This window comes from Peromyscus maniculatus, chromosome 12, assembly GCF_049852395.1.
Source record: "Peromyscus maniculatus bairdii isolate BWxNUB_F1_BW_parent chromosome 12, HU_Pman_BW_mat_3.1, whole genome shotgun sequence".
NCBI classification, from domain to species: Eukaryota; Metazoa; Chordata; class Mammalia; order Rodentia; family Cricetidae; genus Peromyscus; species Peromyscus maniculatus.
In genome coordinates, this window is record NC_134863.1 from 7,580,110 (window position 1) to 7,606,051 (window position 25,942).

Below are 25,942 nucleotides of genomic sequence, written 5' to 3' on the forward strand. Positions count from 1 at the left end.
TGATACAGATGTCCCATTAGTGACTGAGCACTCCATTGGCATTCACTCTCTGCTCTTTGAACAATTGTGAGTTTCTCTGTAAACCACACTAAACTGAACATGAGACTGATGAGGTCAGAGAGCTAAACTAATCTATGGGAATGAACATAGGAATATAGAGACTTTTCATACCTAGTTCATTTAGCATAATAATTATAGGTACATCCATGGGAGTAATGAGCTCCCCAACCATGAGGTTGGGCTTATGGCCAGATTTACAGTACTTTTTTAAAGTTAGATTAATTTTCACTGATTAAATAGTAACAAAAATTATGCACATAAATATCCTGATATTATGGAAAAATAAAAGGAGGCTATTCATGAAACAGTGATTTGGCCACCATGAGATCCAGCAATCACACTCCTGGGTACAAATCCAGAGGACACAGCCAGTGTGTCAGAGGTTTGCTCACATGCTCACAGCAGTGCTGTTCACAATAGCCAAGAAACGGGAACCACCAAGTGCCTGTCAGCTGGTGAAGAGGAAAGACATGGAACAGCCACACCATTACAGCCGTCTCCACCTCCAGTTACAAAGTTAGATGTACTGCTCCTTCACAGTGAACACTGGCCATGGTCTATGCATGAGTAGCAGCAACATGTGGCTTATATTCTGCTTGCTAGTGATGTCACTCATTCTTTTCATCATTATGATAAAAATGCTGCTTCGTGTGACAGTTTTAATGTAGCTGTGCAGCGTGAAAGATGGGAAAGGGCAGTGGAAGATCTAAATTCCCGCCAGGAAACATTGGGCAACTAGGCTCACCCTAATACCACTGTTGGTTATGCTTGCGTCTGTAGTTCCTGTTCATTTACTCAGATTTCCCATTTCCAGTATTTGTAGCTGGAGGGCTTCTCTCCAGATTCCCCAAGCCCCGCAGTCCCACAATCCACTTATAAAATAATCACTCAGACGCTTGTATCACTTATAAACTGTATGGCCGTGGCAGGCTTCTTGTTAACTGTTCTTATATCTTAAATTAACCCATTTTTATAAATCTATAGCTTGCCACGTGGCTGGTGGCTTACCGGCTTCTTTACATGCTCTTCTCCTGGCGGTGGCTGCAGTGTCTCTCCCCTCAGCCTTCCGCTTCCCAGAATTCTCCTCTCTCCTTGTCCCACCTACTTCCTGCCTCGTCACTGGCCACCAGTGTTTTATTTATATAGAACAATATCCACAGCACTTGCCCTTTTTTCTTTTTTTTTTAAAAAAAGGAAGGTTTTAACTTTAACATGGTAAAATTATATATAACAAAACAATTACCGAGGAAGAATTATAGTTACAATATTAAAGAAGATGTTCTATCTATCTTATATTTGTGAGTTTAAGGTTTTATATCTAACTTATCTTTTATCATAACTGAGGAAATTACAACTATCTAGTTTTCAACTACATCAAAGACCTGAGAAGGAACATAATGGTACCTGAGAAATGGTAGATGGATGAAAGCAACTTTCGGGAATCTTGCAAGAGTAGACCAAGACAGCTGGCAGCCTGGACAGTCACCTAATGTTTCTCAGCATTGTTGGTGCATTCAGATTGGCTACAGGCCTAGAATATCTGACAGACCATTTTTAGAAGCAGGAATTTTGAGAGACCATCTTACCCTGTGCTGTGGGATGTTCTGTAGGTCCTGTGGGAGCCCATTCTCAGGTTCTTTGTGGCGTTACCCAGCAGGTCCGTATAGAGGATGATTAGGACCATGGGCCTGAGTGCAGGTGTTTGAGATGGTCTGCACTTGGCTGTGCTGGGGGATGGTCTGTATGTCAAGTTGCTTTGATTGGTTAATAAATAAAACCTGATCGGCCGTGGCTAGGCAGGATAAAAGGACAGAAAGGCAGAAGGAGACGCTGCAGCCGCCGCAATGACCAGAGAGGCTACAGCCGCCGCCATGACCAGCAGCATGTGAAGACGCCAGTAAGCCACCAGAGCAGGAAGCCTGCCACGGCCATGCAGTTTGTAAGCAAATTAAGTCTCTGTGTTTACTTGGTTGGGTCTGAGCGGCTGTGGGACTGGCGGGTGACAGAGATTTGTCCTGACTGTGGGCAAGGCGAAAAAATCAAGCTACAACCCTGTCTTGGCAGAGTACAGTGGTCACTTTCCTTGTGTCCCGCTTGTCCAGAAAGGACAGCATTGCATTTGTACTGTCAGCCATCAAGGCAAGGGCAGTTCTTTGCCCAGTAGGCCATTTTGTGCCAAAAAGACAAACTTCCAAATAGAAATGTCTTAGAAGCCCAACATTCTCTCGGGATCAATTGGTGCAGCCAGGAGCAATTGTGTCTCACATCAACAGAATTTTAAGTTATTTAAATGCCATATTCTCTAGGTCTATGAAGTGTTTGAAGATTACCTATCTATCTGAAATATATCTATGTATACCTAGAAAACTTAACTAACATGGCTACAGATATGATTATCATAGATGACTAATTATTAATCTATTTTGAATTATCCATTACAATTTTAAATGAGTTACATAAACATAATACCTCAAACAAGAATAGAAATATATATATACACAGTATAACAATATTAACTTCAAGTTTGTATCAATAAACTAAAATCCATACCAATGTAAAACATTTTAAACATAAACTAAAATCTATACCAATGTAAAACATTTTAAACAAGTTGTTCTTTAAAAGTAGGTTAATTAATCTATCCTTTTATCTTATCATCTCTATATCCTCCTATATATCTATATTATATCCCCTTTTCTTTTTTAGAAAGAGATCACATTTATAATCAATCTGTTTTAAATAAAAATATTGGTTTTTCTCTGTCCCACACCAGAGGGCTCTTCTGATTTGGGACACAAGAATCTCTTAACCATTTTTTTTTTAAAGCAATATGTCTGGGTTTAGAGGGGGAGTGAGCCAATTCCACCTCTAAAGCCAGCTTGGTATATTTGGGAATTTGGGCGTAGCATCTCTTACTACTTCCTGTTGGAGGGGGGTGCTGTATCTTATGGGGACGCAAAGAAAACTTTAGGCCTATGGGGTAGTCCGTGAGGCTGTATTGTGTGAACCAGTTGCCTTGAAACTGTTCTGGATGTTGGATCATGTGGGCCATGGTGTCATCGGAGACCTTTCAGGGGGTCTTGGCTGATGAAACCTGATGTATCTTAATCTGGAACAAATCCACAGCCTCTGGCTTTCTGTGGAAACAAAAGCAGAACCTCTTTTCCAAAGCAACATATCCTTAAATCCAAATTTTGAAGTCAAGGTCCCTTTAAAATATACATTTTGGCATAACTCAACAGCTTTTGCAATCAAATGTTTTTTTTTGTTAGTTACAAATATCAAAGACAACATAATCCAGATTTTCTGTGTGGTAGCCATCTTTACGTGGCTTATTTATCTTAATTTATCTTTTTTTGTCTCTTTTAAGCCTACATATTGTGAATCTATTGCTTTAAACTGTAGTATTTTAAGACTGAAACGGCGCTGTGACTGCTGGCTCCGCCCACTTCAGCTTCCCAACATGGCAGTGGTACGTTTTCCGCCAGCTCTGGGAATCATCAAGTCTCAGAAATAGTAGGTCTACGCTTTTATCAAAGCAGCGTGTAGCCCAGAAACCTTTTTTTTTTTTTTAATACTAGTAAAGAATAAATCTACCACACAGCGTAATGTGCCGCTGGCAGATGCCTCATTTCCGCCATACTGCTGGTCAAACGCACATGCCAGGAACCCGCCGGTGTTCAAACCTGCGTTTTGCAGGGTCTAGCTGCCCATATGAGACATGAAGCAGGAACCTGGTTTTGGCTCTTTTTAGAATTGGTTATTAAATATTCTCAGGTTTAAGGTGGAAACTCGAGCCGTTGGGCGCCATTTGTAGCTGGAGGGCTTCTCTCCAGGTTCCCCAAGCCCCGCAGTCCCACAATCCACTTATAAAATAATCACTCAGACGCTTGTATCACTTATAAACTGTATGGCCGTGGCAGGCTTCTTGTTAACTGTTCTTATATCTTAAATTAACCCATTTTTATAAATCTATAGCTTGCCACGTGGCTGGTGGCTTACCGGCTTCTTTACATGCTCTTCTCCTGGCGGTGGCTGCAGTGTCTCTCCCCTCAGCCTTCCGCTTCCCAGAATTCTCCTCTCTCCTTGTCCCACCTACTTCCTGCCTCGTCACTGGCCACCAGTGTTTTATTTATATAGAACAATATCCACAGCAAATATTCCCTCAGTTTGTGTCTTCTTTATTATCTCTGTTTCAGTTTTCAAATCTTGAACTGTTTCCTTCACCTGTTTAATTGCTTTTTCTTGGTTTTCTTGGCTTTTTTAAAGGGATTTATTGATTTTTTTCCAATTTTTTGTTTATCTTTTCCTCTTTGAAGGCCTCTATCATCTACTTAAAGTCATTTTTAAGGTCAGTTTCTTTTGCTTCTTCTGCTTTGGGATGTTCAGGTCTTGCTGATGTAGAACTACTAGGTTCAGGTGGTGCCATTATTGGTCTTTATTTTGCTGACTATATTTTTGCACTGGCATCTACCCATCTCTTTCTCCACTTGGTGCAAGTGGTGTCTGTGTCTGGGGGGGGCGCGCGTCTTTCATGGTCCAATCAACACTCTTGGTCCAATCTGAGCTCTTGGTCCTCTTAGTCCAATAAGTTCTGGCAGACTCTCTTAGTCCAATCAGTGCTGGTGGGCTCTATCTCAGGGATCAGTGTAGTCTGGGAGGGTTGGGGAGAGGGCTTGTAAGTTATAGAGTCTGGTGGGAGTTTGGCCTGCCTACAGAAGACTTGCATGTTGGCCTGAGATTAGGTCTGCAATGGGTGGTGGTGTGTGGGCATGGGATTGTGCCCCTGAGCCCAAGGCCTAGAGGCTGGGGTGATCTGCTAGGAGAACAAAGACTCACCTCTTAGTCTAATCGACACTGACAGGCTCTGTCTCAGGGACCAGTGTGGTCTCAGAGGGTCGTAATGTCTTCTTAATTGTTCATTTTATTAGAATAAAGTGACCTCTTCATCTCTTATGATCATTTTCAGTTTGACATATATTTTTTCAGATATTTGGATATGAATACCTACTTGATTCCTTTTTCCATTTGCTTGGAATACGTTTGTCCATTCTTTAACTTTAAGGAGGTGCCAGTTTTTAAAGTTAAGATGAGTTTCTTGTATATAATACAAAGATGGCTTTTGTTTCCTCATCCATTTGCCTACTCTGTGTCTGTTGGTTGAATCCAGAGTTTGGAACAATAATACTTAAAATTATTTTTGAAAACTGTGCAATGATTGCCATGATTTTTGTTGCAGTTTGTCTTCTTAGTTGTAGTTTGTGTTTCAGTAATTATACCTTCATTTACTTTCTTTCTGAAGTATCTCAGCTATGCTTATTATTTCTCTACTCTGTCACATTGCCTCCAGTGTTGTCCATGGGGCTGGTTTGGTGAACAGGAATTATTTTAGCCTGAATGTATTACAGAAAGTTTTTCTTTCTCCCATAACAATAGCAGATAGTTTTGCTGCTACAGTAGTCCAGGTTGGCTTCTGTGGTCTTTTACTATGTGAAGTACATTGTTGATCTTTCTGGTGTTTAAGTCATCATTGAGAAAGATGTTGTTCTGATGGGTTTTCTTTATATATTACTTATGTTTTTCCTCTTGGAACTTTCAATACTTCTTTTTTGTTCTTTCTACTTAGTGTTTTAACTATAATATTCCATGGGGAATTTCTCATCTTGTCTATTTGGTGTTTTGTGCACTTCTTATATCTGTATGGGTATATGTTTCCTTAATTTAGGAAAGTCTTCTACAACCTTGCTGAAGACCTGTTCTATGCTATTGACCTGGGATTCTTCTCCCTTAGCTACTTCTACATTTAAAAGATTTGTTCTTTTCACGGTGTTCCACAATCCCTGAATGTTCCTTTCCTGTATGTGAGTCTGTGGTTGTTTTTTTTTGTTTTGTTTTGTTTTTGTCTTTTTAATTTTAATAGTCTTTCCTTCTGTGGTCTAATGATGATACTTTATCTTTAAGACCTGATCTTCTACCTGAGGCATCCTATGTATAAGAATCTCTCCTGAGTTTTTTAATTAGGTTATTGAGCTTTAAAATTTCTTCTTCTGTTGCTGGAGGGCTTCTCTCCAGGTTCCACCAAACCCTGCAGTCCCACAATCCACGTATAAAATAATCACTCAGACACTATATCACTTATAAACTGTATGGCTGTGGCAGGCTTCTTGCTAACTGCTCTTTTATCTTAAATTAACCCATTTTTATAAATCTATACCTTGCCACGTGGCTGGTGGCTTACCGGCGTCTTTACATGCTGCTTGTCCTGGCAGTGGCAGCAGTGTCTCTCCTCCTTCTTCCTGTTTCCCCAATTCTCCTCTCTCTTTGTCCCGCCTATACTTCCTGCCTGGTCACTGGCCATCAGTGTCTTATTTATATAGAGTGATATCCACAGCATTCTTCAATTCAGCTTTAATTTTCTACAAGTTTCCTATTTCAATCTTTAATTCTGGATCAACATCATTTAATTCAGTTTTGTGTTTTCTTGGGCATCACTCAGGCATTTATTACTATTCTCTTTAAGTTCATTATATGTTTGTTTCTGTCTCCTTTAAACATCTTGAAATCTTTAGTGCAGTTTATGATTGTTATTTTAAGAACTTGTATGGATTCAACTAGATAATTCTCATTGGACAGTTTTATATAGGATCGGTGGATTTATGGGTAGGCATACTGTTTGACATTTCATATTGTTTTTCCTTTGATGATAAGACCTAGACAGATGGACTTCTTTTATTGGTTGTGTATCTGATATGGACTCAGCAAGGTATAAATGCTGGAAAAGCCTGAAGATTGTGGAGGTATAGATGGAGATCCTCAGGCTGGGCCAGGGACTGGATGAAGGACCCAGGCTCAGACTGAGGATTGAGGTGAGTACAAATGAGTTAGAATTAAATGACAGAGTCATGACATGTCCTGAGCACCGGATATGCTGGCCAGGCTGGATCATAGGACAGATTTAGCATTGGGTGTGACTGGATAAAATATGATCAACAGAGGGGAGTGAGATGAGGCAAGATGTGCATCCTGTTCTAAGTCTGGAGCTAAGTCATCCATTTAATACTTGGAATAGGGAATTTAGAAGATTCATTTTCCAGATTAAAGCAATTATCCATTTAGGAGAAGGAAGATGCACCCTAGAGTAGGAATAACCATCTCTTGAATGGCAGTCTGTCCCCTTAAAAAGTCCTTGAGGAACTTCTTGAACCCACTTGTAAACTGAGAATTGAGACAAGGATTAACGTAATAACACACTGACTAGAATTGTTCATATACCTCATCTTTTGTCCTAAGAATACACTTTGAACTAGAGCTCTTAACAGGTATGCAAAGAAAAATCTATGCTCTGCAGATTCCTGTATTCTCTCCCTGAGTGTGGTCACACTATGAAGTATTCATTCTGCCCCCTCCTCAGTATACTGTGGGTTTTTTTTGGAGGGGGGTGTACTTGTTTTGTTTTGTTTTGTTTTTGTGCACCAGGACAAGTAGCCAAGTGTCCCTCCTGATGGCACTTTGGACAAGGCCCAGATGGTGGCCCACGCGGGGCAGGGCAGGCACGAGCCCAGTGGCCTTCTCTACCATACTTAAAACAGGGACCTGGAGGCCTTCAGGTGGCTGGTTGGATAGCTTGTGCCAGCATTTGGTAGTTCTGTCTATGGGCTTTCTCATCTCTCCCATGGTACACCTTAAAAGCCAATGCTAAGACTTCTGCCTGTGAGGTCAGAGGCCCTCTCTCCAGATGCTGAAGTTTAGCCCTAATATCAGGGAAGCTCTGCAAGACAAAGTGGGTCATAAGGAGCTGTCTTCCCTCTGGACTTTCGGGATCCAGACTAGCATATTGTAAGACAGCCTTTGAAAGCTGTTCTAAAAAAATGAGATGGATTTTCTCCCTTATCTTGAATTACTTTTTTTAGCTTTTCATAGTTTACTGGTGTGAAGCAAGCCTTATGAAGACCTGCCAGGAGGCAGGTGGTAAACCAATCCCTGGCTGGAGAGCCACCTGGGTTATTGTAATCCCAATTGCTGCAAGCCACAGGAAAACATAATGGAATTCAGCTACTATCACAAAATCTACTACTTGGAAAAGTCAAGGACTTCTCCAAAGGTCAAGCCATGGCTTAAGAAGTCTTGGTGATATTTTAGCTTTTATATATTAGCTCGTTCCTAAAATGATTTTCTTGCATGCTTCCAAGAACCCCTAACAGTGTATTTATCTAAAATGCCTATCAAGCATCCAAGGCCATTAGAAAAAACACCTGTCTCCTAGGTCAGGGGATAGCTTTATTTCTTATGCAATTCAGGGTGAGACCCTCCTTTCTTATACAACCTTACTAATAGACCCCTAACTTCTTTCCCAACCACTTCTAGGAATATATACTGAGCACATAGATCCCCTTTTTGATATACTAACCGATCGTTAGCACTCAGTTAACCTCCTTTTTTACCACTCCCATTTGGGGTTATAAAAGAAGGCCTGACAATCACTACCTGAGGAAAATTCTTATCTACCTTTATGACCCTGTATAATTCAAGCCTGGTGACTTTGCTAGGCCAGAGGATTGCTATTGCTTGGGTTTATAACTAGATTTGAGAGAGACTTAGAGAGAACTGAGAGAACAAGGAGACAGAGAAGAGAAAAGAGAATGGGAGAACTAGATGGGTAAAAACTTGAGAGGTACAAACTGAGACAAGGAAGAACTAGATTGAAGGGTGAGAAAAGAGGACTAGAGGAATGAGATGGAAGATGAGGAAGAGCCCGATGGGGAAGAACAAGACAGAAAAAAGGAGATGAGAGAGCTGCTGAGATGGGAAAGAACTAGATGGATAAGAACCTAGATGGGGCAGAACTAAGATGAGAGAATTAAGATACAACTTAGAGGGGTCAGCAGATTAAGGTAGGGAGAAATCAAGCAAGAAAGGAGCTAGACATGAGAGCAGAATAGAAGCTGTGTAGAGAAAAAATGACACAGAATAATAAAGTGTATGGACTAAGAGTGTACATAGATTCATTTGTTTTCATCAAAGATTAATTATCAGCTGATTATGGTTTCTTTCCCCTCCCTGGGAGAGGGCTATCGAGGGGCTGGACCCCCATAGTCCCCGATACCCAATGTGGGTCCTGATCAGGAACCACCTCAGCCCCAGGTGGATGGGCAGCATTAATTTGATGAACTTTGTCTACATGTGGCCTAGCCTGCTCCCAAACTCATCTGCACTCCTCAAGAAGTAGGTTATTAGCAAGTATCATATATATATATATATGAATTGTTTAATAAAGGAAGCAGAATTAGAGGTATTAGAGCCCAGGTTTTTTTTTCTGTCTGAGAAAGTTCTGCAAGGCAGAAAGGGACGTCAACCTTAACCAGTCCATCACCCTGACCACCTCCTGCAAAGGGAGAATAGTTGCCAGGTTGACATGACTGGAGTCAAGTCCCTTAGCAGCTCTTGAGCAAGTGATAGGAGGGGTAAAAGTTGGAGCTAGATCCAGGTGGTTGGAGCAGCCTGATATCAGAGAGGAGGAGGTGAAGGGGCAGACGGCCAAGGAGCAGGAGTGGGAGGTTGGATAGGTGGAGGTTCATTTGCAAGGTCCAGAGGAGTAGTCAGAGATTCCTTAGGTTCAGGTTGCATGGCTAGGAGCACATGGGCAGGAGAAAAGGAATCAATAAAGGAGGGTGTAGAGCTGAGGCTAAAAAATAATAATAGTAATATTGGGTGTAAGGTAACTCTTTCCATTTGCCTATTTGCTGGCAGGAGTTAGATAATTACCATAAAATATTGGGGACCAGCAAGCCATTAGGTGGCCATTTTTTATTGTTATCTAAGGGATATTTAGGCTATTTCTTAGTGCACAGGCAGACAAGCTTAGAGGTCTTTAAGTAAGGCATTAAACTCAGAGGCTTAAATATTTCTAGAACACATCCCAGAGGAGAGGTGGAACTAATAGGGTTGGGAGCCTTATTTCCCATGACCATGGTAGAGAGAAAAAAAATTTAAAAATTAAAAAAAAATAAATCATGATCCAAGACTACGATCTCAGGCATCCCCAATCAAGTGAGGATCAGCAATTAGCACAAGTCATTCAATCAAGTCACAGAATGAGAACCAGGGCATACATAGCCCGAGGATGAGGGTCCAACAGCACAAACAATATCTCAGAATGCAGTCATGGGAAATGGCTAGAGATTAAGCCTGTGATGGGGGTCAACTGTAGCCAATGAAGGCATGGACAAGGGTTCCCCCAATCCTGGGGGCAGCAGAAGAATGCTGAACAATCAACGATCATTCCCACAGGTCCAGGGGACTGTTTATACTGGTTGGAAAGGGAAAACTCACTAATTGAAGTAGCAGGTGCTATGCAAAGTGGTCCGGCATCCAGGAAAATGGAAAAGTGGGCAGTTGTAGGTAGAGCAAACCTTGGTACTGGTTCCCAGACACAAGGCACTTGGAAGGCCTGCTTTATCTTGGCACCAATGTTATTCATTAAGTGCTGCTGTTTATGGTGAGAGAAAAGCCACAAGGTACAACAAAACCCACTATAAGAGTTTTTTAAGGGAGTAGAGAGGGGGTGTGCATAGGCCTATGGAATAATTGTGCAGGAAGAGAGGGAGGGAATCAGTGGAACCCTCTTTTATAAGTTCCCACACCCCCACACATGCACATATGGGCTTATGTAGCTATGCCATACATGCGCATAGATTACGTGATCACACTGCACACAAATTGCATGATCACATAGAGCACAGATTATGTAGGATGTAAAGCCCTGGGATGACTAAGCATCTTGCCTGGCTACTGGACAGTGCACATGTGGTCATGTAACTGGGGGAGTGGCTAGGAATTCTAACATTACCTGTCAAGGGATGCTGTTAATTGGAAATAGAACCAGCCAAGAGAATAGAGTATGTTGCAGTCAACAAAGCTGAAAGGAGTTGGAGACCTGAAGAGTGCTCTGACATCAGACATGGAGGTGGAATGTTTGAAGTGCCCAGCTGGTTTTCAGTCTTGCTTTGGTCCATCATTGCCTTACTCTACTCCCTTGCCTCCCTTTTGGAATTGTGATGTATACCCTGTGCCATTGTATGTTTGAAGTATGTGATCAGCTTTTTTATTTTTATTTTACAGGGGATTACAGTTAAGAGATTACATGAATCTCAGAAGAGACTTTGAACTTTGAAAGACTATTGTAGACTATGGAGGCTTTTGAAGTTGGACTAAATGCATTTTGCGTTATGATATGGCTACAGGCCTATGGGGGCCAGGGAGTGGAATGTGGTGGTTTGAATGAAAGTCCCCGTCATAGTCCTATGGGGAGTGGCACTAATAGGAGGCGTTACCCTGTTGAAGTAGGTGTGGCTTTGTTGGAGGAAGTGCATCACTAGGGGGCAGACTTTGAGGCTGCAAATGCTCAAGCCAGGTCTAGTGTCACAGTCACTTCTGCTGCCTGCCAAGAACCACAAAAAAAAAAAAATATTCCACTGGTGGATGAAATACAGCATGGGTTGTAAAGAAAAGCATATAAAAGTACATGGAAAAAGGAAGCTTTTGCTTTTTGTCTGCTTGCCCTCACTCACTGGCAAGTTCACCTGTCCAGCAGCTGAGGCATCCCTTCAGTGATACTAAAGCCTACTTCTTAGGATTCCAATGTAGACTGAAGACAAGAAGCTTTCCAGGAATCCTTCAGGACTCCACCAACAGACTGGGACTGATGAGACATTTAGTCTCACAGAATGAACAACTACCAGATTCTTGGCCTTTCTGTCAAGGGACAGCCATTGTTGGACCACCCAGACAGCTGCCTATAAGCCACCCTAATATATAGAACCCTAATACTGAGAAAAAAAAAAGATAAAAAGTGCCTTGAGAAGTATATTTCTTTCTCTTCTCTTTAGAGCTATAGGTGAGCACATTTATTAAAGTGAGAAACTAACTCATGTCCAATAGTGTTAAAAATGATAAGCGACACTGGTTACCATGCGGAAAGGTCGCAAGCCACAACAAAACCCAGTGTCAGAGCTTTATTAGGGAAACAAAAGAACCAGGCCTGGGGAAAAGCACGTGCAGAGAGAGAGAACAGAGAAGAGATAGTGGGGGAAAGAGAGAATAGAGAAGGGAGGGGGGGTCTGTGTCTGGCTTTTTAAGGGTTCCCGCAGGTGGGCTTACAGAGCTACACCATGCATGTGCTGATTGTGTGACCACACCGCTCGCATGTAATCACCAGTGCACACTGATGACATAAGACGCAAGACCCCTTGCCTAGCTCCTGAACTGAGTATGTGCAGTCATGCAGCTGGAGCGGCAACAAAATCCCAACAAATAGGGCCCCACAGTCTCCAAGAGAGTCAAATATTTGTCAAAGGCACGGGCTTTCATTATCTACAATCTTCCTTTTATCTACCCAATGATTGTTTCAGATAAGTTTGTTCTCTTGTAGAAATGAAGCAGATATGGGTAGAAACTTGTATCATTCTTATTGGTGACCAGATGTACAGAAAAGACCACCACAGTGAGTTCCAGTTCTCATTTTTCTTTCTGTTGAATGGATAATGGAAAAAAAAGAGTCCAGTGCAAGTGATTGATGGCAGATTTTATTTTCTGAAAATTATGAAGATTAAAGGAAACTACATTTCTTAAGTTAACACACATGTTGTATAGCTAAAGGCTGTGATTATTGATGCTTTGTATTATTGCTATGTTGTCTATAGACAGTTAATTCTTAGTCTCTATTAATTCTGAAGCAAGAATCATGAAGGAAAAAATTTAGTTGTTTTCATGTAAAAATCAAAACAATATGAGATATGTTATTCTTTTTGATAACTAAAAACATTTAAATGGAAAAGAAGATAAGTACCATGTCAGACACACATACATCAAATAAACAGAGATGGTAAGAAAATCCAGTGAAATATTTTGAAATGAAAATATTAATGCTAAAACAAATTTCTCTAGGCAAATACAAGCAGGGCAATTAAACTCAATTATTTTGGTTTATAGTTTGTTTAGAACCTGTCACTTTTGTACGCTGCCTTAATTCAATGTTTCTCAAATATTCCTTTGAATAGTTAAAATTTTCCAACAAAATCTAAAAAGTACTCAAATATCTTCCTTAGTCTTTCATGAGACGAGCAAAAATATTCAAAATTGATATGCTGTTTCAATTTTAATCACTGATCACTCATTGGTTTTAGAGGTTGGTAGCGAATAAGAGAAGCCTCCAATGTTCTAGAAATGATGGAAATTTTTTCTAAAGTCCATTATTGGCATTTCCTTTGGCTATAAATTAGATTCTCTGGTATCCAGATGACTGATATCTTTGCCGGATTTTGTAGACACCCAGACCCACAACACAGAGGATGACCACGATGGCCCCAACCACAGGAAGCACAACTGTGTAGTCAGACAAGCACTCATCCACTACAAGAGAAAAGAAAACAAATACAATAGAGCGGTAAGACTGGGTCATGTGGGGGGGGGGGCATAGGGCAGGGGGCAGGGACTGTAGCCAGGATGTAAAATAAATAGATGAATTTAAAAATATATTTTATGAATAGTACCAGGAAAAAATTTTCCTCTGGCATTTATTGTCATAATTCTAAATATAAAAAAGTGAATCGTGGAATTTCTTAATTGATTAGCCTAGTATAGATTCTGCCATGTAGATGTTAGTGATAACTCTGATGAAGATTTATAATGAAGAGGAGCAAGCTGAGCAAAGTAAATAACAAAATATAAATTTTGAGGAGAAAAAAAGAGCACCAGGAAGTGGAATGGAGCTAAATCCTGGGTTCAAGAAGATAAACGGATTAAGAAAAGGAATAAAAGGAGTGGTGACCTTGGGGCAAGATCCCACCCAGCTAAATTTCCAACTTGTGAAAAGGAATTAAAGAAAAGTTTGGAGCCAGATGTCATGTGGCACACCTTTAATGCCAGCACTCAGGAGGCAGAGGCTGGCGGATCTCTGAGTTTGAGGCCAGCCTGGTCTACAGAGCAAGTTTTAGGAGAGCCAAACTTAAGCAATGAAAGACAGAAATCTGGTGAGGTTGTAATTGAACAAGGGGGCCATGTTCCAGCCTCAGCAAGCAGCAGAACTTGGTAGTTTTTGCTAAGTGGTTCTGAACTTAAAATTAAGGATAGAAGAAATGGGTTATGGAAATTGCCTTAATGCCTGCCATGATAATCTCTGCCATGATGATAATGAACTAAGCCTCTGAAACTGTAAGTAAGGCCCCAATTAAATGCTTTCTTCTCTAAGAGTTGCCTTTGTCACAGGGTCTCTTCACAGCAATAGAACAGTAACCAAGACAGTGGCTCTCCACAAACTGAGAGCCATGGAAACACCAAAAAGTTGGCGATACAAATCCCCAAATAGATATCTCTTGCTACCAAGTAAAACCTCCAGTGCCAGGAATGGATTACACATAATTGAGTTGTTGGCCAATGGGGCCCCACAGAAACCCCCACACCACTCAGGTTATTGTGAAGGCTATTGGTGGCTCTCCACAAACTAATGATAAGGCCATATTGCTGAAGACACAACACCTACACAGCTCATTGAACACAGAGAAGTCAAGCTGGTGCCTACCTAGAGCCTTCACCCCTACAGATTAATATTCATGGTACTGGAAGGTACTCTGAATGCTACCAAAGGAGAAAGGTAAAGGAAACCCAGTTACAGACGCTGCTATCTGCAAGAGAGACCTGTCTGCAAGATACACTAGTGCAATCGTGGCACAAAACTTGTGGAAGTAACCAAACACTATCTGATTCTGTGAGTTGAGGCCCACTCCATGAAATCAAACTAGATGGCCCCGGAACCTAGGGGAAAATCAAATACTGCTGTTCCGCCAAAATCACATAACAATAAACTGACTTCTAATGGCATTCTTCTGTACTCATAGATCCGGGCCTTATTTAACCATCACCAGAGATGCTTCCTCCTGCTGCAGATGCAAATAAGTACAGAGACTCATAGCCAGACAATATGCAAAGAGTGAGAGACCTGGGAAAACCTTGCCCTAAAAGAGATGTCTCCATCAAATCCCTCCCCTCAGGGCTCAGGGAACTCTGCAGAAGAAGGGACAGAAAGAATGTAAGAGCCGTAAGGGATGGAGAACGTAGAGAAAACAAGGACAGATATACATATGAACTCACAGAGACTGAGACAGCATACACAGGGCCTGCATGGGTCTGGACCAGATGCTGTCCTAGAATTGAAAGAAGTGGATCTACTCCCATCCCTAAGCCAGAAGCTATCTCCAATCAATAGCCACTTGCAAATGAAAAGTTAGATTTTTCACTGGGGAAACAAACCACTCTTAAGGGTAAGCCCCATGCCCAAGAGTAGATGCCCGACAGAAAATGAACTCAACAGCATCTTTGGGGGTTCTTTGTCTCATAATTTTAGATCAGGACTATTTTTTAACCTTACATGTCCTTTGTGTATATATTATGGCTTTCAGTTTGGGGTTTTTATGGGATTCCTGTGTACATGAATGTGTGTGTCTGTGTCTATATGTGTTTCTTGTACTCTTTCCATGTCTCTTTTTCTTGTTTGGTTGTTTTCTCATATACTGATGTGTTTGATTTTGGTTTATCATATTGCACTGTATCATATCATATTGTATTGTATTATTATTCCTTAGATGCTTGGTTTATTTTTCTAAAGAGAAACAGAAAGAGGTGGAGGGAGCTCTCTGATCCAGGATGAAGGAGGTGGCGGAGGTGCTCTTGGGAAAGGCACTGCTGCTCTGTGAGTGACCTGCGATGTCTGCATCCCTCAGCCCTGAACTAGATGGCCCCAGCGTTTTCTAGTCAATGCCTTACCTACACATCCCTTTTTGTCTCGAGCCTGGGATCCTACTCCGATACCTTCCAAAGCTCTCAGGCTTAAAAGCCTGGACTCCTTTTCAATCTTTCAGGGGCTGGGGTTGAGCCTTGCTGATCCCTCGGACTCCTGAGACATAGTTGACCTTGCACTTTATTCCTGCATCTTTCCCCAACGCCACACCCTCGTGGACCGCTCTTTCACTGCCTTCCAGGCACCCTGCAGCCCACAAGCGCTGTGCCTGGGCCAGGACTCAGGATGGAGCCCTTCTGCAGAAGGCTTTGCTCAAAGACTTCCTGCCTGGTATGAGCCCTGCCATACTTGCTCTAAAGAGCCTCCCCCAGGGCTTGGCTGTGGGCCCCTCCCACGCCAGGAAACAGCCGCTTGGGGGGTCTGGTGTGTCGGAAAGCCTGGACTTCATTGGGGACCTCTAGAAGTGGACTCCGTCTTGGAGGAGAAGAGCGAGGGAGTGAAGCCACCCACCACACAAGGAGGACCGGACACTAGGCTGGTGGAGAGCCATATGCACCTGGAAGCAAAGTTCTGCTTGGATCAGTTTGGTGCAGCAATGTAGGCTGCAGAGTAATGGAAGTGTGTCCTTGGTTTGGATCAATGAGAAGCTTCACCTGCAGGTGTACCAGACTGTGTTGCCAGGCTCTGAGTTGTTGTTGTGCCCACAGTCTCCTTCCAAGAGCCTACGTGTCATGCATCCTGGGCTAGAGGAGGAAGCAGCTGTAGTGGCAGCCGAGGAGTCTGTTACACAGGAAGAGGTGGCCTCCCCTGGAGAGGATGCTGCAGAGTCTTGCACCGATCCTGGTCATGAGTCACCCCGTAGTCTCCAAGGAGAAAATATGGTAGGTTCTGGACCTGTGGCCCAAATCGGGGATTAACCTTTCAAGGACAGCCAACCCCTTAGCTTATTGCTTTAAGATGACAGCATGGACAAGGAGTGCCTGCCACAGACACCACCTGAACTTCAGGGCAGCTTAGCTACCCAGAAGAGCCCAGAGAGCAATGAAGTCAGTTAATTAACTCCCAGAGGGCTCCAGGTACAAATGCCTGTCTACAGTAAAGATCTCAGAGAATCCAGCTCCCTAACTTTCTTGTACTGCTGTGCAGCCCTCCTGACCCAGTAGAAAGCTCAAAGCAGGGGCGACGATACCCGGTGTGCGGAGTGTGGCAAGGCGTTCCTGCAGCAATGCCACCTCAAGAAATATGCATTTGTGCACACAGACCACAAGCCTTTCCTGTGCACTGGGTGTAGCAAGAGTTACAGCCCCGAGGAAAGCTTCAAAGCCCACATGCTGGGCCATCGAGGGGTGAGGCCCTTCCCTTGCTCACAGTGTGACAGGGCTTATGGTACTCTCAGAGATCTCAGAGAGCATCAGATGGTCCATTCAGGTGCCCGACCCTTTGCGGGTGAGCAGTGTGACAAAGCCTTTGCTCGCCGACCTTCCCTGAGGCTATGCCGGAAGACCCACCAGATGCCAGATGCCCCTTCTCCATGCCCATGCCCAGTGTGTGTGCAGCTCCTGGCCACCCAGGGTTTACTATGGAACCACATGAGGCTCTACACTGGGGGAAAGCCCTTCCTGTGCCAACACTGTGGTGGAGCATCCCGCCAGCGGGGCAACCTCCGAGGACAATTGAGGCTGCACACAGGGGAGCGCCCGTATCAATGTCCACACTGTGCCAATACTGTCCCCCAGATTCCCGAGCTGCAGCGCCATCTCATCTCCCACACTGGTGAGGCCTACCTGTGCCCTGTGTGTGGGAAGGCCCGCTGAGACCCACGTATACTCTGTGCTCATGAGCGCCTATACTCGGGGGAGAGGCCCTTTCGGTGCCCCCAATGTGGCCGAGCTTACACACTGGCCACCAAGCTGCGCCATCACCTCAAGTCCCACATGACAGACAGGCCCTACCAATGCCCTATCTGTGGCATGGGCTATGTCCTCCCTCAAAGCCTCAAGCGGCACCAGCTGAGTCACAAGCATGGGGTTTCCTCCAGCCCTCCTCTGCTTCCCGCTGCCTCTGAGCCCACCATGGTGCTCCTACAAAGTGATCCAGAGCTGCCGGACACATGCAACCAACAGGAAGTGCCTGCAAATGGAGGTATTGTGGAGGTCACCATCTTTGAGAACCAGGAAAAGTGCTTTGTGGTACCGGAGGAGCCAGCCCCTAGCCCCAAACTGGTGTTGATCCACAAGGACGTGGACTTTAGTGGCTGGGCCGAGGTGGTAGAGGTAGAAGCGGGCACCTGACACCTTCACCGTGTCCACCCCCGTCCCTACAAGAGCTCTATATAAAGACTGTTGGGAGGGGGGGTGGATCTGGAAGAGAGGAGAGGAGGAGGAGGAACTGGGATGATTAGGAGGAGAAGAAACCATAATCAAAATATACTGTATGAAAAAAGTCTATTTTCAATAACGTTTTTGATGAATCTAATGCTGCCAACATATTAATCTTTACTCTTAGCTCCCAGAACTGTAAGAACATAAATTTCTATTACTTAAAACGCCCATCCTGTAGCACTTTGCTATGGCATGCCCAGCAAAGTAATAACCCTAATATTTCATCCACTTAGCTTCAAAGTATTCTTATGTTTTCTACAGTGTTTCTGCCAGTGGCCATGCACTTTATTTTCATCTTGCTCACACTTCATCATGTCAGTCCAGAAATTCAATTTTCATGGGTAATGTGAGGGTGACTTACATTTGTTATTTCCATCGTACTGGAACTCTATGAATGAATTCCTTGAGGTTTTGGAATCTATTCTTTTTTATGAAGTCTGGGAACTAGCTGGGATGGAATTATCCTGTTGTTGGTATGGCTCTCGGCTCACTTCCTTCAGTCCCTGTGTTCACGCTTTCTATTTTCCATCGTTGGTCTGAAAAGGAAGACTACGGCCAGGCAGTGGTGGCACACATCTTTAATCCCAGCACTTGGGAGGCAGAGACAGTTTTATCTATGTGAGTTCAAGGCCAGCCTGGTCTACAGAGTAAGTTCCAGGACAGGCTCCAAAGCTACAGTGAGAAAACCTGTCTCAAAAAACCAAAAAGAAGAAGAGGAGGAGGAAAAGGAGGAGGAGGAGGAGGAGGAGGAGGAGGAGGAGGAGGAGGAGGAGGAGAGGGGCGAGGGTGAGGAGGGGAAGAAGAGAGAAAAGGAAGACTATGAAGCAACTGCTCTTATTTATTCCAGACAGAAGGAGGCACCTACAGAATTTCGTCCACTTGTTGAAGGGTTTTTAGAGTGACTATGTGTGTGGTAGATGGGAAGAGAGAAACAAAGTTAGGAGCCTGCCTCAGCTGACCCTCCACTCTGCACTGGAGAAAGTAAGCAAAGCTGTGAGAAAGGAACAGATTCAAGTATTGATTTACTAGCTATTCCAAAAGAACCGCTGCTCTGTGGCTGCTGGAATGTTCATCCAAGTTAACATGGAGAGCGTTTGTGTGGGTGGGGACAGATAACAGAAGTCTATCAGCTGAAAGAACTCACTGAAGATGGAAGATGTACAACTTGACAAAACATCTTATTGTTCTGCTCTTCATGTTAACTTCTGCCTCTTGTTCCCATCTGGTGTGGAAGTCACTTCCATACAATAGATTAAACTTTAATGTGATTGTTCTTCAAGATGGCTAGCGGCATCATGAATCAACACCTCTCACTCTGCTCTGTAGAGCTTTACAAGGGCCCTTGACATTGCATACCTGGGAGCCTAAAGCAGAAGTGTTTGACAGAGGACAAAGGACATCACATCTCTCCAAGCCAAGTGTGTGCTATTACCAGATCACTTAGGAGAAAGCCAGGCCCTCACATCCAGTTTCCAATCAACACCTCCTGCTTTAAGAGGAAATGGGTGTTTCTGAATACTCTGGATATGTTTTGGGGCTCTTCAGGTCCTCTTGAGTCTTCTAGATGCTTCCCTCAACCCCTCAGGAATGTGGAAAGAGCTAAGACACTTCCAAGAAGAACAAGTGCATTTCATAAATGAGCAGTAACCATGGAGTAGTTGCCAAATTGCATGAACTTCCTGTTAAAAATAATGAGTGGAAATGTGGAAAATATAGAAAAGTTTCCTTCTTTAATCCACCCCTCACCATCAGCACTGTGTTAATCTTGCTCTCTTTGAGTGCCCATGGCCCCTGCACATATGTTCTTAAATTCCATTCATACAATAGCTTTCTCATCTTTAAATGGCTGTTTCTGGTAAAAATGTAGTGTTTATAGAACGACATTTATCTTTCCACTTGAGCATTATTTAAATTTTTTTTTTTGAATTACAAAATCTAGGAATGTGGACTTGAGCTAAAGCAATGACCAAAAAGTCTTTTGGCTATAGAACAGAACAGTGGTGTGCAAGTTTGACAAGAAGGCGAAGTAGGGAGAAGAGTGAAGGAACATTGGTCTCTTGCTCGAGGTCTCTCTAACTGATGTTTTTTACTTTAATGAAGCTTCATTTTCTTTTATACATCTGCCTGTGAGCATTCATAATGAAGTAGACATGGAGAAGGTTTTATCCACCAGGCCTCCCCTGCTTCAGAGTCTTCACAAGTGGGCAAGTGTGTGCCTTATTTTGAAACCACATGATTAATGTTGGTGGGTTTTTTAATTTTCATGGTGAATTTGCAAAGAAATACATATTTCCTAGGGGGTAGATGCTCTAAGACCGGCTTTTGGCAGCTTAGCTGTAGTGACACCTACTGATATGAACCATATGACAGCGGCACCAAGAAAAGCAGAAACACTAGGACGCAGAGAAACCCTTCAAAAGCACAGGCTCCAACACAAACAACACCTGGACTCTGACAAATTAGAGGAGGTGGGTTTTTTTGTTGTTTGTTTGTTTGTTTGTTTGTTTGTTTTGCTAGACACATCTTTAGTTATATAATAGAATCCAAAGTAAAATCAGATTCATGTTAGAAGTTCGCATGGAGACTCTACTCATAATGATTAAAAAGTACTTTACAATATTTTTTAAGTTCCTCCAAGAAACATATTTTAGGTGAAGTTTATGACCCTTCTAGTCAAATGTAGAAGTCCTAGTAACACTGTTTTCAGACATGGAAAGGGGTTGTGATTTGAATAAGAATGGCTCCCATAGACTCTTATATTTGAATGTTTAGTCATCAGGAAGTGGCACTATTTGAGAAGGATTAAAAGGATTGGGAGATGTGGCCTTGTTGGAGAAGAAGTGGACTTATTGAGGTGAGTGTTGCCTTGTTGGAGGAAGTATATCACTGGGGGTGGGCTTTGAGGTTTCAAAAGCCCATGCCAGACCCAGGTTCTCTTTTTCTCTCTCTGCTGCCTATGGACCAGGATGTAAAGCTCTCACTCAGCCCCAGAGCCATGCCTACCTGCGTGCCACCATGCTCCACATTACGATGATAATAGACTAACCCTCAGAAACTCTTAAATGCCTTCTTTTATGGGTTTCTGTGGTTATGGTGTCTCTTCATAGCAAAAGAACAGTGACCAAGACAAGACACAGGTTTTTCTAAAAAGTGACTTGCCTTCCCTGGCCTTCATCTAAGGGCTAGTTTCCACCTTGGGGAGTACCAGACAAGCTCTGTGTAGTGGTTCAAATGCAAAGAAAAAGACAGGTGTCAACAAAACTGGCTTTGATGAAATGTCCAATGAAATGCCTTATATTTCAGAAAAGGGATTACCACAGAACTTATTTCTTTCTTGAATGTGGAAAAAGTACATCCTGCTTTTTCCTCTATGCAGGTGTGAAGAATCTATTATGAAATCTTAAAAAAAAAAAAAAAAACCTTCTTACTTAAGACATTTAAAATGTGCTCTAAACATGCTGGAGTTATTTAGTCTTCTTTAACAGCATTTACAAGAAGTGTCCACAGTAACCCCCCCCCTTCCTGGTATGTGTGTGTGTGTGTGTGTGTGTGTGTGTGTGTGTGTGTGCGCGCGCGCGCGCGCGCGCGCGCTCTTGTGTTTATGTGTTTAAATGAGTGAGAAATTTTTGTCTCAGTCAGTTAAAGAGTCATCGTGCTGGAATAAGGCAGTGAACATGCATATATACAGTTTTCACATATGAGTGTAGGGGAGCACAGCCCTTAGAACTTCACAGGGCTCTTCCATTATAGTAAGTCATGTGCTCTGGCTCCTTAACAGCTCCAGAATAAACACACCTTGGAACCGCCCCCCTGGGTTTCTAAAGGCTGCTTGTGAGTTAAGGATGGTTAACTTACCATTTCCAAAGCGGTCTCCTTCAAACTCGAAGGCTTGGAGACGAATGTTTCTTGTTTTCATTTGAAGCTGAGCTGACAGCTGGAGGCTCTGCTCAGTCACACACTTGAAGGAATGCCCGACTACTGTCTCAAACATCATCAGAGCACGCTTCATTCCCTGGTAAGTCTTCTCTGAAGACAAAGAGTAAACTGTGATATGCAAGAATCCTGACAGTATCAACTAAGTTCCAGTGCTATTGGCCTGCTAATGTCCAGATCATTGCCTTCATTCAGATGTGGCCTTGGAGTTTTGCCATCTTCTCTTCATGACAAAAATACTCTAGGTGTGCAAATGTTTTCTGTGGCTCTGCTTGGAATTTACGTAAATGTTTCCCATAGTTTCCCAAGTGGGAACAGTGAACTGAGTGTTTTTCCTCTGGATTCGTTCACATCATTAGAGACAATTTTCAATTCCTGGAGCTATGGAGAGTTTCCTAAAGACTTTAGAAAGAGGAGTGATATTGTTCTAACACTTATAGTGCATGATAATGAATCAGTACAAAACCAGACTAGTCCACAATGGTGCAGCTGCATGCCCTGGGACTGGATCAGTACAGCAGGAGGAAGAACCTACCAGGAAGGAGATTGCATCCATCCTTGGAAATGTATCCCATTCCTTCTGTTTGCTGTCCAGGAAAGGGACCTGCTCATTATGTTAGATATAACCTTTTCCAAAAGGTGATCGTTAAGGCAGCTGGAGTTTAACATATGACAGATTTCATTGGCTCCAATTCGACAATCACTAAGCACTCTTCCAATCACACTTTGTCTTCATAAATAACAAAAAAAATTTCATGGACCAGAGCCAAAGTGTCTTGTCTGTTTGTCAGTTACAGTAAGGAATAATATCACAAAAATTAACAGGTTGGAAAAAAGAAAATAAAATTAACAAGTTGGCCCAAAATGATGTACTAATTTATCTGTTTGCATTGTTGTATCATGTAATATACATCGGTAGCTTTCTTTATATATTATCTACCTATCTATACACCATCTGTCTGTCTATCCTGTGTATGCTATTGCTGTCATCCACATTGTTTTAAGCCTGTCACCGCTACTGTAGTGATAATGAATTACTGTTACTAATTCTAGCACCAGCACCACAATGACATGAAAACCATCATCACTGTGTCTACTGTTCTTCCTGCTAATAATGCTTAGTCCTTGATCATATGAACCTAGAACTGGTTTCCCCATCTGTTACCCTCTAGGTTAATTTCTAGTCTGATATTCCTTTGCCACGTTTCTCGAGAGTTGACAACCCTACTACTGGCTAAAATCTGGTCCATCCCTGGTGATAGCATTAAGCAATTTCTATTAACACTCATAATACTTATTCTCTAGCTTAGATAAGACAAGTGTAAGTTAACACATATGAAAATTAGTTGTTAGTTGTGACATTTTTATTTACATTTAACCAGAATCACTGACAAAATCCTCTTAAATAACATCAATAAAATATTACAAATATTTTAAATAGACTTTGCCCCCACTGTTTCATTTCTTAGCAAATTTCATTAGTTAGAGATCATTAATTAGTAATGTTTAAGCCAATCAAAGGATAACATGTTGAAAGGAGAAAACAGAAAATTCCAAAGCCAATGGCACAGTAAAGAGGCTCAATAAAAATGTGTCATCTAAGGCTAGGCTTTCTGGGGAAATATCTGAGGCCCTCTGTAGACTTGTTAGGTTCATTTAGGAGCATTATCTCTCTAAACATGAACATTGAATTTTTTTCTAGACATGCTCCACTATGGATAATTTTCCATGAGGGAACCAAACTGAACTTTCATAAATGCACATTTGATACACCATTTCCTTAACCCAAATCTTCCTATGGTATATTTATATACTTTAGAATAGAATCTCAAGTAAAGACTTACCTGCCCATAGGCCCTACATGCCCTGAACTGGCCATCTCTGGAACCCAAATCTTCCTATGGTATATTTATATACTTTAGAATAGAATCTCAAGTAAAGGCTTACCTGCCCATAGGCCCTACATGCCCTGGACTGGCCATCTCTGGAACCTCCTCTACTGTGTGTTCACTCTCTAGGGCACATTAGGACCCTGCTGTTCCTTGGCTGCTGTGGTGGCTTGATTGAGAATGTCCTTCCATAGGCGCAGATATTTGAATATTTTGTCAGTTGGTAGCACTGCTTGTGGGTGTGGCCATGTTGGAGGAAGTACATCACTCTGGTTGGGCTTTGAGATTTCAAAATTTCAGGCCATTCTCAATGTGCTCTCTCTCTCTTTCTCTCTCTCTCTCTCTCTCTCTCTCTCTCTCTCTCTCTCTCTCTCTCTCTCTCTCTCTCTCTCTCTCTCTCTCTCTGTCCCTGGCTTACAGATCAAGATGTAAGTCCTCTGATTCTTGCCCCATGCCCCAGTCACCATGCCTGCCTGCTGCCACACTAATCTGCCATGATTCTGATGAACTGCTGCCATCTGTAAAAGTTGCCCCAATCCAGATGTCTGTAAATGGCGAAACTGTGATCAGACTTCACATCATCAAAGCAATCTTTCTCCTCTGGAGGTTTCCCAAAGGACACATGAAATAGCTCTCCATTTCTCTGACATTCTGGTGGGGTTTACTCATAGAACTCATTACCACTTAAGAATATAGTTTAACAAAGCTGTGTATGGTACTCTTCCCTTCTGGATTGCAAGCTCTACTTAAAAATATAGTTTAACATGCCTGTGTGTAGTGTTCTTCTCTTCTGGAATGCAAGCTCCACTATGACAGAATCTTATCCGTTTGGATAATTATGGCTCCTTGGTGTCTAACACAGACAGAGTTTGATACTTAGCAATATCATATTTTTGTAGAATAAAATACAATTCAGAGTATAGAATAAATTGCACTCCAACAACAAATCAAAAGGGTACTGAACTTGCAATTTCTAAAGATAATGATTGCCAATATAATCTAGACCACCATTCTCCATGATCAGATAAATTGAAGTACATACATGTTGTAAATTCCCCCAAAGTTTTAGTTTTATTGTAGACTACTACTTTGTTCTTTAAAAAAAAAAAAGCATCAAAGAGTATCAGAGTCAATGACAAGAAAATGAATGAACCAGGAATTAGTGATATGACAGTAACAACTCTTACTAACCTGTATTTGAGATAGTCAAATAGGCTCCCACTTCACTGATATAATATGTGTTTTCTTCCTGTAAAACAGCAATGTGTTAATCTTTGGGTAATCTCCATTTTTATATTTATAATCTCGGCTATTAAATCATTGATATGAGACCTTAAGTATATGTTTGTGCTAGTCAAAATTATATTTGAAAAATTCAACCAAAGTAAACATACCACACAATAAATTTAAAAAAGTAATAAGTGACTCCTGGATCCAGATTTCTCTATTTCTTACTTGTTGCTAGAGCCTGAAACTAAAATTTTACCAGAAGAATTTCAATTCTGTCATGTCCAAATTGGAATTACATCTGAAAGGCAAAGATGAATGGTTAATAGAGGTGGATGGTATTAACTTAGACTATGTGTTCTCAAAATACATTGGGTGAAGTTTGAGGATTTCATCAACACTCTAGAGAAAATAAAATAACTGTATATGCATTTTCCTTGGTAAAAGGTCAATTGGTCTAGAAGGATAAATAGATTCAGCTTTTCAGATTGGCTAAATGAGCCACCAAAAATGGGAAGACTCCATTTTTCCTGGAGTCCATATCTTACCCCCACATTTTATATAGGAGTTTTCATTTTGGAAATCCAAATAAACCACATAATAGCCCTACAATATCTTGAAAGACTGGAGCCACAGAATGTTCATTTAATTTGGGCATGAAG

The 25,942-nt window shown here is 42.1% G+C and overlaps 1 protein-coding gene and 1 pseudogene across 1 annotated transcript in view; one reads left to right on the forward strand and one right to left on the reverse strand.

Moving 5' to 3' along the window:
• Positions 1 to 12,624: 12,624 nt before the first annotated feature.
• The window catches only part of Lamp3 (lysosomal associated membrane protein 3), a 32,668-nt gene continuing 19,350 nt past the window's right edge, over positions 12,625 to 25,942 (reverse strand). The window contains exons 4-6 of the mRNA XM_006987725.3: positions 25,245 to 25,302; positions 22,087 to 22,257; positions 12,625 to 13,467 (exon numbers count right to left, since the gene is read on the reverse strand). Of these exons, the coding sequence (XP_006987787.1) occupies positions 13,334 to 13,467; positions 22,087 to 22,257; positions 25,245 to 25,302 (363 nt within the window). The 3' untranslated portion in view covers positions 12,625 to 13,333. The remainder of the gene's footprint in view (positions 13,468 to 22,086; positions 22,258 to 25,244; positions 25,303 to 25,942) is intronic.
• Positions 15,757 to 18,141, forward strand: LOC143268179 (zinc finger protein 408 pseudogene; annotated as a pseudogene).